General features: G+C 40.1%; 1 protein-coding gene across 1 annotated transcript in view; it reads left to right on the top strand.

Annotated features, from left to right (window-relative positions):
* Positions 1–13,931, top strand: part of LOC129105522 (dihydropyridine-sensitive L-type skeletal muscle calcium channel subunit alpha-1-like) — a 99,546-nt gene that overhangs the window by 18,220 nt on the left and 67,395 nt on the right. The window contains exons 9-17 of the mRNA XM_054616595.1: positions 2,765–2,843; positions 3,560–3,720; positions 8,256–8,481; positions 8,933–9,140; positions 9,270–9,390; positions 9,595–9,709; positions 11,095–11,197; positions 11,279–11,348; positions 11,445–11,577. Of these exons, the coding sequence (XP_054472570.1) occupies positions 2,765–2,843; positions 3,560–3,720; positions 8,256–8,481; positions 8,933–9,140; positions 9,270–9,390; positions 9,595–9,709; positions 11,095–11,197; positions 11,279–11,348; positions 11,445–11,577 (1,216 nt within the window). The remainder of the gene's footprint in view (positions 1–2,764; positions 2,844–3,559; positions 3,721–8,255; positions 8,482–8,932; positions 9,141–9,269; positions 9,391–9,594; positions 9,710–11,094; positions 11,198–11,278; positions 11,349–11,444; positions 11,578–13,931) is intronic.

The following is a 13,931-nucleotide window of genomic DNA, read 5'->3' as shown; positions in this document are numbered from 1 at the left end:
TCTTTTTGGAGTCTGAATTAACATGGGTCTCCATGGAGTAGATAGCTGGACTTTCTCTCACTTTCAGGCTGCTGTGACCAAATGTGTAAGTCTGTTGGATTCCACAGTGTTATGGGTGTAACTAGGACAAGTTTATCTACATTCTGACCAAAAATGATGCCTGAAGAATGAAAATTGTGGGGATTCTGGCAACTTCTTCCACTCCGGAGCTCCTTCCACTCTGGCGATGACATCACTCACTCTAAACTACGCAATACACACCCATTATAAACTCAGAAAATGTCTGAAAAAAGCATAAAACATAAGTGTGATTATTCAAAAAACTGTACAAGATATTAATAAGCTGAATCATACCTTCATAGTTCAAGGTTTTGTGAACATTTGAGAGTTTAAAATGTGTCTCTAGCTGAAGGTATGGGGGAAACAGAAAGCTTTCAAAGTTGAAGAAGTTTGAGAAGACTTGAGGATTTTCCCCATAGGGAACCATTATATGACAAATATGAATATTGCTTAATATTTAAAAAGCATAAGAGATAGAAATGAGAAAAGTCATAGCACCCATGTCCTGAAAGAGTTGAATAATTTGATAGTTGAACGGTTTCTGTAGCTGAAAGTATGCAGAACTAGTTAGATGCCAAAAAACGTACGGAAGAAATATAAGAATAAAGCTTTGAAGAACAATACTTGGAATGCTTAATCAGCATTCCAAGAATAAGCCCGCAGGATTATGTACAGTGTGCTGTTGCACAAGGCTTTACAGCCTTGTTGCTACACAGCCACACAGAATGAGTAGGATATGTGTCACATTCCATTACCCAGTCGCCATTCCCCAGCTACCCCAAAGCAACAAAACTAAATAATTTGCATCTTGCAAATGAAAGTACGAGGAGGTCCTGAGTTGCATTCTGGACTGATACGATGTGCCCTCATCACCTCGAGTTTCACAGCAGCAAGAGTTGTAAACCACTTTGGTAGTGATGATGAGATAAATGCAATGGGATTATTTTCTCTGGGAGGTTTATTAGACCCTATATTGTCACGGCGTGAACGGTCCTCGTGCTAAGCCAGGGTAGCTTCCATGATACTGCACTTTACCTGTATAGTTTCCTCTGCTTGGCTCACCCATTTAAAGAGGTCATTGTGGTCTTTTTTAAGTGCCAAGATAGCTTTGGAGTTGACTGAGACTTCTTTGTGGCTCTTATCCAACCGCTTTTCAAATTTTGTGAACTGTTCATCATTAAACATACGTTGTTGTTGTTGTTGTCGTAGTGCAGAGTCAATCATGGTGGCTAACTCGTTGTCGTTGTTAGCGTCTTTAGACAGGTCTTGGGACATCTTACTCCTCAGACCATCCGCCATTCCAGCCTTTATCAGAGACTTGTATGGTGAAGGCAAACTTCGTGCAGAAATAGTGTTAGTTATGGTAAAGAAATAGAGGGAGCGAGCGAGAGCAAAAGTCTTAAGCAGCCATTTTCTTTGTCGTGTCACATGACTCCTATAAATTGCTCTTGAAATGAGAGAAGAACATTTATCTATTAATAGAGTGTATATTATTTATAATTCATCCAGTTAAATTTGAAAGCTGACTATTAATATTGTTGAGATAAAAGTCAATTGAAATTTCTTTATTTGATTTGGCAGTCAGTTGTTTACTACATACAGACGATGACACAACTTCTAGGCTACTTTAATATTTATGGCACTAAATCATAGAGCAAAACAGACATTATTTTGATGTTCTGGACTTTGGCATAAGGAATTTATTTCTAACTGGACCTTGTTGAATTTTATTTGAATACCCCTGCTTTACAGGATATTTCATTTTGGGTGATGGTGGCTACCCCTGCATTGCAATAACTGTGGCCATCATCCCCTACATAGAGAACCACTGCAAGGGAGGGTTCAGAGCTGCCTCAAACAGCATCATGCAAAGGCCCGTTCCATCATAGAGTCTTTGGAATGTTGAAGACTGTTCTTCAGGGCTCTAGAGGTCGACCACATTTTGTCCACTTTGTCCCCTCAGTCATCACAGCCTGTGCAGTGCTCCACAACACCCCGCTGTGAGGCAGATCTGTTTACAAGTTGTCATTATTCCAGTTTGTTCCCAACATCTCCTTACTCGTTATGTAAAGACTGCTTTATTATTTTTACAATTTAGCTTCCCACAACTTTAACAGTTGGTGCTTATAAAAGGTACTTATTATACAGTGTATAAACATATATGGAAAATGCTGTAAATAAAAACTAGGACATACTGTTATGCCACTCTGTCCTTGGAGCATTACTCTTGTAAAGGAATGTTCAAAGACTCCTTTGAATTATGTAACTACAATCATTGACCTGGCATTTGACACCGAAGCAAGAAGTTTTTCCACAACTTAAAATGTGTTTTGAACATGGTCTGACTAAACAAATTAGTTTTGTGAGCAAAAAACTGTAAACACATGATAACACAAATTATACTCCTAAGCACAACATACAGCGGGTAAAATAAGTATTGAACACGTCAGCATTTTTCTCACTAAATATATTTCTAAAGGTGCTATTGACATGAAATGTTCACCAGATGTCGGTAACAACCCAAGTAATCTATACATACAAAGAGAACCAAACAAATAAGTTCAGAAATGAAGTTATGTGTAATAAAATGGAATTTTACCCGCTGTATATAATCTCGTGAAAAAGACGAGCACAGACTATGTACACTGATCTTCAACATGAACTAAAGAACTGTTCTGTGTGTTTGTTTGTCTCTTTTCATTAGGCCTGCTCAACACGGAAAATGGATCAGAGACTGGAAGTGTCAACAAGATGGACACAATGCAGATGATCATCTATTACTAGTCAGTAGTGCCTTTGTTTGGCAAATGTATTTATTTACACATTGTCAACATTTTAAAATTATTCTTTGATGTCATAATTAAAGTTGGAGTTTTTTTTAGTTAACATCAAATATTTTAATTAATACCAGCCTTTCTGCTTTTGTATCCAGGAGAGAACAGAAACACATAATGGCAGCAGCTAAAGCCAGAAACAGTGTTTCGTCTTAAGTGGTTGTTTTTCTCTCGACACTAGAAATGATGACGACCTTATCCCACTAGTCATGGCTGCGTATGTTCATTCATTCATTCACTGGTAGTGACAGTTTCAGGATGACACTGGTCAAAATACAGTGCTATAAGAATAGCTTAGTCTGTGTAACAGTGGATAAGCTCAGAGCCAACGGAGCAGAGAAGGAATTATCAAGTGTAAATGTCCGTGAATAAACCTTGCAGGAGGAGACAAGGTCTCTCCAGGTCTTATCATCCACGGTTCCTGAAGCAGGAAAGGTTAACATGTTCTATATTTTCTCTCATCACCCATGCCCAATGGCATGCAGTAATCAGTAACCGGGATACTAGCGTCACGTATACAGGGATGTATACATCTATCGGTGTCCCATAAAAATAAAAAGGGGGTCATCAAAATCATTGAAAAGTCATGATATCTTTCTTAAGGGCCAATTTGAAGACTCACCATTCCTCTGAATTCAACTTGTCTTTCTATTTTTTTTGTGCAGTAAGCTGGCTCGTAAGTGGAATCGTTGGTTACGCCGTAAATGCAGAGTGTATGTGAAGTCCAAACTGTTCTACTGGTGGGTGATCATGCTCGTCTTCCTTAATACGCTGGCCATCGCAACGGAACACCACAGACAATCCCAGAGACTCACAAACTGGCAAGGTCAGAGCATTATAAACCTCTCATGCCTACATGCATTTTCATATTCTGTTTAGTACCTAATCATTTTCATCAATCAGCTCCCTTTTAGTGAGAGCTAAATGAACACTGTCTTTTTCAAAAAGAATGATCATTAATACAGTGCAATATGGCTGTTTTCTCAAGCTCGGAAAGCAGACTTGTAGGATTGTAGAGATTTCTAAGACCAATCTATTGACGTTTTGACATAAAATAAATGGAATTACCAGTGTGTTACAGGAATAATTTAATACTTTCCACTGGTAACTAATGAACAGTTAATTGATTAAATAAATTATTCTAAAGATGCTATTGGCAAAACAAGTTATCAAAGTGGGCTTCCTTACACTTCTCATCGCACCTCTTATAACTCTGGGTGCAAGATCCAAGATGGCTCCTGGTCTGCCACCTTAGCGCAAAGAGAAACAAATAATTGTGTTTTCAAAGACCAGCCAAGTTTCATAGCAGGTGGTGAAATCAGGAAATATCACGAAAATGCAATTTATTGTTGTCATGGTACACAAGAATCACGTCAGTCAGCACCAAAACAATGCCAATGAGGATGCTTAACACAGCCACATGACTCTGCAATGGTCAGAGCTTGTGACGAAGTATTCGATATTTAGAAGACCCTATTATAAGAGATGGGTCTAACAAACATGAGAACGGTGTTTGACACAGCATGTCCCAAAGTGTTGCTGTGAAGTTGCGTTCGTGATAGTTTGTTGCTGAAACCTACGTTTAATTTTGTAGTGTAATGTCGGCCCAACAGACAGAAAAAGAAGTCACACTAAGCAACACATACAAAACAGACAGACAATTTGTGTTGCTCATTACAAAACCAACAGATTGCATTTAGTGTCATTTTCACAAACTGCAGTTTGACACTGACACTATACCAACCTATATACAACAGAAAAATTTAAATCTTAACTGAAAATCACGCCAGTGTGTTCGGTGTTTGTTTTCTCTCTACCCTTAATAATAAGCACCAGGATCTGATTGGGTTTTGATAATAGGTTATATTTTAAACTATAATCCGGGTCAGCAAAACAATCAACCCTCTCATTTAACCTAGCATTTTTACTTGCTTTTCTTTTTTTAATAAAGCCCAAACACAATTTGTGGCCACAAACAAAGTGTAACATCCGTTCATTCATCTGTTATGTTTGCCTTTGGGGTCAGCAGGGCTAGCAGGGTATTCCACAGCAGCGGGGGAAACGTTTGTTTGGCTCAGGAAGGTTCTTAGATGTGTGAAATGACCCCAAGGTATCTAAGAGCTAGTCGAATCCTCTAAATGCTACGGAAAGATGCTTAAACGCTTCTAATCTCCTTTAGCATATGGTACACTCAACCATCCTTTACGAAACAAAAAGGAAATAATACCGCCCTACAACACCTTTAAAGTAACCCACCATTCGGCCGTCCATGAAAAACAATATGCCTATCTTGCAATTTTTGTTAGTTTAGTTATTTAGATAATGTAACAAATTAGTAAAAAAACAAACAAGAATAACAAATAAAATAAAACAGTAAATATAGCAAACTATCAATAAACAAATATTTTTTGATAAACAAAATTAATTATCAACATTAATAAATATTGCATGTCTAAAAAGAAGTACACAGAAAACTCAAGAAATATGTTCCGAAACGTCAAACCACAGGTGAAATAGGACTCAAATGCACGACCTGCAAAGGTTCCGTACACGGGAAGGCAGTCAAAACAGGCAAACAAATCAAGCAGGGAGGGCAGAGATCAGAGAAGCCAGGAACACGAACACTAGGAACATAGCTGGACCGCTTGACACAGAGGACTGAGATGAACTGGGACAGAGACAGAGGAACACAGGGTTTTAAATACCGTCGGAAGATTAAGGTGATTAAAGTCAAGTTCATTGTGAACAACTCCACTTTTGTCCTCCATCTCCTATCTGTGGACTCAGCACCGGCCCACGGCCACTCCCTTATTATGTCATCATAACAAACAACACGTGAATTCAGCCAAGATCAAAACCCTACCCAAATCCTCCCGATCAATCACAAAACACTAAATGAAACTTGTTCTGCTCAACACCCGGTCACTACGCAACAAAAACCTAATCATCAATGAATTCATTACTGACAACAACCTTGATATTGTCTGTCTCACTGAAACTTGGCAAAAACACATGGACTACAACGTACTCAACCATCCACCCCTACTGGATATCATTACCTGGACAAACCACGCCCTGATGGCCACGCCGGAGGAAATACCGCTCTTTACCGACAACAAATAAAAACAGCCTGACTACCATCCAAACTCCATCCTCAGTTGAACACCTGTCATTCAAACTCTCTGATCCTAAACCCCTGGCCATTTCAATCATCTATTGCCCACCCAAACCCAGCACTGCCTTCCTCTCTGACCTGTATGAATTCCTTACCCAGCTCTGCTCCATCTTACCTTCTATCCTGCTGCTGGGTGATTTCAACATCCACATCGACTCCACAGACTGTAAGATAGCCACTGAGTTTCTGGACATGCTAAGATGCTTCAACTTCACTCAGCACATCAACTTCCCAACCCATGTTCACATTCTGGACCTGGTCTGTTCCACTGGAATTTCCATCAACCACCTCTCCAGGTCTGACCTCACCATCTCCGACCACCTAGCCATCACCATGGACATCCCTATCCCAGAACTCAAACACACGCGCACCATCATTCTCCGTAATATGAAGTCTGTCTGCCCCTCATCACTCTCAGCCTGCCTCACTGAAAAATTCTCCACCCTCACCCCCTCTCTCAGCCCCTTCCCCACAGACCTGGTTAACCTCTACAATAACTCACTATCCTCCTGCCTTGATTAGCTTTCCCCTATCAAAACTCTTTCACCCGCACTGCTCCCTGGTTCACCACGGAACTCCGTCTCATGAAGTCCCGGAAAAGCCAACTAGAGAGGCTCTCCAACAAAACCGCCCTCAGTGCACACCCTGGCTTACAAGGAATACAAACTTGCATCTGTCACACCTATCCTCAAAAAGCCTGGCCTTGGCCCTGACATCACCAACAACTACTTACCCATTTCCAATCTCCCTTTTCTGTCTAAAATAGTGGAACGCACTTCCTACCAACTCTTAACCCACCTGGACTCCAATCAACTGTACGAAGCATTTCAATCCGGATTTAGATCTCATCACAGCACAAGAACCGCCCTAATCAAAGTCACCAGTGACCTACTTCTCTCCTCAGATGACCACTCCCTCAACATCCTAATACTACTCGACCTCAGTGCAGCGTTTGACACCATCAACCACTCCATCCCCCTCTCCCGTCTTGAGACCTCCCTCTATATCACTGGCACAGCCCTCTCCTGGTTCAAATCATATATCTCCGACAACAGTTCATTTGCATCAACAACTTAAACTTTGACACAGTCCCAATCCCTCAAGGTGTCCCCCAAGGTTCAGTACTCGGCCCTCTCCTCTTCAACCACTACACGTTCCCCCTCGGTAACATCAAACACCACCATGGTCTCCACTTCCACTGCTATGCTGACGACACCCAGCTCTACATTTCACCCAAATCCATCACCCCCACCAACCACTTCACCATCACCAACTGCCTCACAGATATAAAGACCTGGATGCAAGCCAACTTTCTCAAACTCAACAGTGACAAATCTGAAATCCTCATCATCAGCCCAAAATCACGAAACAAATCCCACCACAACTTCTCCTTATGCATCAATGGCACCACTGTTCCTGCTTCCACACATATCTGTAACGTTGGTGTCATTTTTGATCAAACCCTCTAACCCTAACCCTAACCCTCTCCTTAAAATGTCACATCAACCACATCACAAAAAAATGCCATCTTTCATTTAAAGAACATTAGATTACTACGACCCTTTTCCCCCCAGCCTCTGAAACAATAATCCATGCCTTCATCACCTCTCGACTGGACTACTGCAACAGCATCCTGTATGGCACGTCCACCAAAATCCTCAACAAACTACAATACATCCAAAACTCTGCTGCCTGTCTGCTCTCCTAATAGTTATGTGATACACAACAGACACACCAATAGTAGTAATAGCAGTATGATGTGTCACATACATTTAATCAACATTCCATATTTTTCTGCTATTAATTTATTTTCAGGTTGTTGCAACAGGTTGTTTACACAAATTCAATGTAAACAAGTTTTAATTTACTACTACTATTTAAATGAGATAAAATACCATAGCTTCTTTGCTTCTTATTGCATCATTGCTTCAGTTTTCAATTATTGATTGTATTAAAACAGTGCATTGTTATGTTCTGTAATATGTAATTAATTCAATGTAAAGAAAATAAATGACTTCATTAACTGTTTTCAAAGGTATCAAATTATGATCAACCACTAAGAATATAAATGATTTATTTAGCACTTCAAACTCTTTCTAGGCTGTTGAAAACTGATACAATATTTTTCTATCTCTCATTTTGTCTCCTGTCTTTCTCTTCATACTGTTGGCCACAACCATTAACAGATAACGCCAATAAGCTGCTGCTGTCTATGTTTGCCATTGAGATGTTCATGAAGATGTATGCTCTTGGCCTGCCCTCTTACTTCATGTCCCTCTTCAATCGCTTTGACTGCTTTGTGGTGTCTACTGGCATTATGGAGCTGATCCTTGTTCACATGGGAATCATGTCAGTCATGGGCATTTCTGTGCTGCGCTGCATACGCCTGCTCCGCCTGCTCAAAGTCACCAGGTTAGATAGCTTTCAGCTGGTTTGTGCAATGTGTTTGTAGTTGTGTATAAAGTCTTCATCAGGAATAACTGTTGGCAAAATGTGTTTACCAACCCAGCTAGTATCTCATTGCTCCTTACAATTTTGTGTTTCACCCTTGAATGATCAAGATCTTATATTTTGAGGTTTTATTGTTTTATTGTTGATCAGTTTTATTTGAGCACAGAGCACACTATGCATTACATTAAACCTTTAACAAAGCCGATATGAAATTAACACACAGTATGTCTTTATTTTGTCTTATGAAACAATTGTGACCAAAATGTGTTCCATAACATTTCAAAATTGAAAAATGTTCCACTGAAATGTAATTTCATAACAAAAGAAATTTAAGTTACAAATCCTCTGAATTGATTGAACACAACTGACAGAATAACCGATCCCATTATTCCACTGATGGTGTGTGCCCTAGATACTGGACATCTCTTAGTAATCTGGTGGCTTCCCTCTTGAACTCGGTGCGTTCCATCGCCTGCTTGTTGCTGCTCCTCTTCCTCTTCATTGTCATCTTCTCCTTGCTGGGTATGCAGGTGTTTGGAGGGAAGTTCAACTTTCCCAGCCAGCCCAAACCCCGCAGCACCTTTGACAGCTTCCCCCAGGCCCTCATCACTGTGTTTCAGGTACAATCACAAACACTAAACAAAAAACTATAAAAAAGGGATTTTTCAAAAACAATTTGAAATATTTAGAATTATTTCACAATTATTTATTAAATTAACTATTTACTATTATAATTATGTGTTTTTCAGATCCTGACTGGTGAGGACTGGAATGCTGTCATGTATGATGGCATCATGGCTCATGGAGGACCCAGCATGCCTGGTATCCTAGTCAGCATCTACTTCATCATCCTCTTTGTCTGTGGAAATTGTATCCTTAAAGAGTTTTGTGTCTGTTGTGTGTGTGTGTGTGTGTGTGTGTGTGTGTGTGTGTGTGTGTGTGTGTGTGTGTGTGTGTGTGTGTGTGTGTGTGTGTGTGTGTGTGTGTACCTTTAACCAACATGGAAATCCAGCCATGACAACCTCAATTTCAGTTCAAATTACTGTAATAATCTTTGACTCCCCTGTCAATCAGTCATCCTTCTAAATGTCTTCCTGGCCATTGCTGTTGATAACTTGGCAGAGGCTGAGTCTCTGACTTTGGCACAGAAAGAGAAAGCAGAAGAGAAAAAACGCAAGAAAGCTCTTAGGTAAGTCTTCCTAAATGTTCAAAATAAGACATTTTAGCTCATCAAAGCCCTGCTTTTCATGTTTTATTCCAACTCGCAATCTCACATACAACTATGCATAGGTCTTTTGTCAGAAGGGGGAATTATGAGAGGCTGCAGCTCGCCCCATTTACTTTTTTTTGTTTTTACAGTTTAATGAATGTAATGTGAAAATGTTTATCGTCTTCACATCGTCTGATGGTGTGAGTTCACAAAAGCTTTTGTGTTGGTTTTTGCAGCCAACAAAAGTTGGTTGATAGAGAGGAAATAACAATTGCAGACAACAAGGTAGATTGACTGGCTATTCTGGGCGCAAATGGTCATCTAGCTGGAGGAGGTTCTTTGTTAAACAACGCCTTATAGGATTTCATATGGAGCTGCAAATTTGACAGTTTTCTAGGAACCCATGTTTTCAGATAGATGGAGCAGTGTGGTCTTTTCTCACACTTTGGGGGACACAACATATTTATGTTGAATAGCCATGATAATTTGTAAGTGGGAGTGTTAAAGCAATGTGGGTAGATATAATTCAAGTCTTTTCCATTCCAAACATGAGGAGTCACTGCAGTCATGACTGAAGAATCATACTTAGACCTTTCTTAAAATCTTTTGGTCCTACCGTATACTAAAAGCATTTGACTCATTAGTCACTGTTTAGGATCCTTCATAAACACAAATCTGAGAAGAGTAACACATACAAGCCCAGATCAGATTCAGCTGCTGCAAGACAACCCTATTTGACAAACTCATGATTTTTAATTTCTTTCTAATCCCAATTTGTAAAACACTGGATCACTAAATTTACTGAATTTGAGAGAGAATGAATCGCTTATTATATATTACTTATATTGTGGGTGAAATAATGTAATGATGGGAGCCAGGTGAGTCCCTAGGGGACATTAGGTTGACATTGGCCCCTCCACTCTGTCCGTGTATAGGTAAACACAGCTGGAGGCCTTGAGTCAAAACACCCATGTGCCTCAGACCAGTCAGCCTGCCTCTAAATCAGTGTGTTTGCTCACACAGAAAAGCTGATGTCAGACTTAAGTTACTTAATTTCCATTGTAGGGCTACTTGCGTGTTCAACCTGCAGTTTGACCTGGATGCACTGTTCAATCAGTCTGGCATGGGAAGTTGGGTGATTTATATTGGAAACAAAAAACAACTTCAACCCTGCAGAAAAGCCATTTCCATGAAGCACACTCTTGTCCATACTTCCTAAAAGGATGATGTACAATATGGTTTACAATTACAATATGTAACATATAGTTGTTAACATTATGATTCAAGTTGTAAAATACTGAATTTATCTTTTTTAATTCCATAATCCCACACCCAGTTTAATCAAACACTGTGTTCGTTTAAAGGGCCAACATGCCTGACAAGGCGTCAGAGGAGAAAGCAAATCTGGCAAAGAAGCTGGCTGAGCAAAGGGCCAAGGGTGTAGAGGGCATCCCTACAACTGCCAAGGTGAGGCATCCAAGAGTATTCATCCACAATGTAAATTAAACAATATCATATCCTTTCAATTATATTTTTTCAAATCTGCAGCTCAAAATCGATGAGTTTGAGTCCAATGTCAATGAGATCAAGGACCCTTTCCCTCCAGCAGACTTTCCTGGTAATTCCCAGTGCCTCCATACTGCACTAATTATACGATTCCAAACTCAGAGGTAAGTAAGGCTTCTGCTAAACCCTCACCCTTTTTGTTGGGTAGGTGATGATGAGGAAGAGGACCCTGAGATCCCAGAAAGCCCTAGACCTCGTCCAATGGCAGATCTGCAGTTGAAGGAGGAAGCGGTGCCGATGCCAGAAGCCAGTTCGTTTTTCATCTTCGGACCTCAGAACAAGTATGATACTGGTGATTGTTGGGTCGGAATTATAAAAATTACAATTCAATGAAAGTGGGGTGGGGCTTATAATTACAAGTGGTATAACTATAGTTTTTCTGTCCTAAAGTGAAGAAAATGATAATAATGTCAAATGATATTTAATCCTGACACCACCCATTGACAATAAATTACAGACGCACAAACAGCATGTTTGTTATACTTTTCATTATATTAATATTAACACTATACACGCTAGTTTCAAGCTCACAAGCTGTCTTTTAACTAATTTGATTGGCCGCCGAGCTTCAACAGGGTAACTCTTATCTGCTCTGATGTCAGGAATTGATAGAGTGACAAAAGTCTGGCTCCTAGCCTAAAGGTTTGTGACTTACCCTGAGCTTCACATAGCGAGCCCATCTAGAATGCATTAGAGATCAGCCCTCCCCATTACTCCTTCTCTAACTCCATTGCTGGCTCTGACCCCGCACCTTACCCCCTCTTTTATTTGGTTTGGTTCGGATGCACTTCTCTTTATTTTACAGTGTTGGGGTGAAACTAGTTACATGTAACCACATTGCATCATTAAATTGCAAAATAAATGTGATTGTAATCCATTACAGTCACTGATTTTTATTTATTTATTATATTATAGTTAATGAACCAATTGTTGAAGATTACAAAGAGGTTATGTCATAATATATTTTTTTTCAGTAAAAAGCTTATATGTAGAATATAACATCAATAATTTTGCATTGGTGATTGTTTTTAATGTTCCAAGTCAACAGCTGCCTAGAAAACCTTATTACATTGATACACTGTGGCTATCCTAGCCCTGCTCTCTCCAAGTGGAAAGAGTGGTGAATCTGCGGAGCGTTTGTCTGAGAGCGATTGATAGTGATCTTTTTCTTTACTTGTTAATGTTGTAAATAGTGCATGCTGGTCGACGTGCTAAATGCCACAATGGACTTCTCCAAGCTGACAAGGAATAAAAGCATTAGGATCGCCCTGGGTTTCTCTTGTTTTGTGGAAGACTGCAGCCTGGCCGTGGGGAAGGTTGTTACTCACAGCAGCGTGAAGTCTGCTGCTCGTCCGAACAATGCTGTGGTTATTTTTGTGGATAATGTAGAGAAAGCAAACACGGTGGTGGCGAACAGGTTCTGCCTTTCACCACACCGGCGATTTAAGTCACTCTGTCTAATGTTCCCTCGTTTATCAGAGACGGGACACTGACCTGGGAGCTTCTAGACAGGGGAAAGTAGTGTCCCAGATTAAGAAAGTCTCATCAGGCTGGAGAGGAGCAGCAGCGTCTTGGTCCAATATGGAGGAGTACTCTGCTGATGACAGTGAATCCTACTCCAGGGTTGAAGGCATAAGATCAGTAGAGGGTACATTGTGGGTAAAATAAGTGTTCTTACAAAAAACTAAGAACATGAAGGGAGTAAAAGTGATGGGCACAACCAGTGCAGGGGTGGGCATCTTCTTCTCAAAGACCTTTGCACCAGAGTCTTTCAAGGTTGAGCAGGTGGTGGAGGGCAGACTGTTGGTGGTGAGTTTGCACATTTTTACTTTGTTTTAATGAACGTGTATGCTACTGTTTAAGCACCGTTTTAAGTGGAGTGATTGTTGAGGATTTTTTTTTAGGAGGAGCTTTTAACTGCACTGAAAATTATTTTATAGACGGAAATCCCTTGGAATCTCGCCCAAGTATATTGTCTTTAGTGCATCAAAAGACCATATACTTGGGCTCACTTTAGAGGGAATTTAATTTCCCTGGCCAAGACAGGTTTTATTTTTCAGTGTTGTTTTTACTGATCACTCTCTGGTTATTTGCAACTTTTTTTTCACTAACTTAAAGTCTAGTAGCGCATACTGGCATTTTAACACGGCTCTTTTATGTGATGTAAAATTGAATGATGTTTTTAGTTGGGTTTTTTTGGAGTGGCTTTAAGGGCATAAAACATGATTTGAAATCTTAAAAACTGTGGTGGGATTTTTGGAAGGTTGAGATAAAGCAGCTCTGTCAGCAGTACACTCTTAATGTCACACAGGACATTACCAGATCTATAAAAAAAGACCTGGAAATTAAATTGTTGAGCTGCTGAGTTTAGCAGAATCCACTTGAAATCAAGATCACATTAAAGATCTCAAATATAAAGAAATCTGCTCTTATCCCCGTCCAAGTTCTTTTTCGGGCTGGAAAAAAGGGATAGGCAGAGCAGGTTTATTCATGCTCTGAGCTGCACCGAGCTGCACTGAGAACAATGTGGTATTTGAATCCTTCTGCGGAGGGCTGCCGTAAGTCCCAGAGGACGGGAACACCGGGTTGGAGGGTCCCCTGGTCAAAGGAAATGTATATGGCACTGCAGGGCATG

Source organism: Anoplopoma fimbria, chromosome 17 (assembly GCF_027596085.1).
Source record: "Anoplopoma fimbria isolate UVic2021 breed Golden Eagle Sablefish chromosome 17, Afim_UVic_2022, whole genome shotgun sequence".
Classification (NCBI taxonomy): domain Eukaryota; kingdom Metazoa; phylum Chordata; class Actinopteri; order Perciformes; family Anoplopomatidae; genus Anoplopoma; species Anoplopoma fimbria.
Note: the sequence above shows the minus strand (reverse complement) of the source record. Positions and strands in the feature narration are given on the sequence as shown.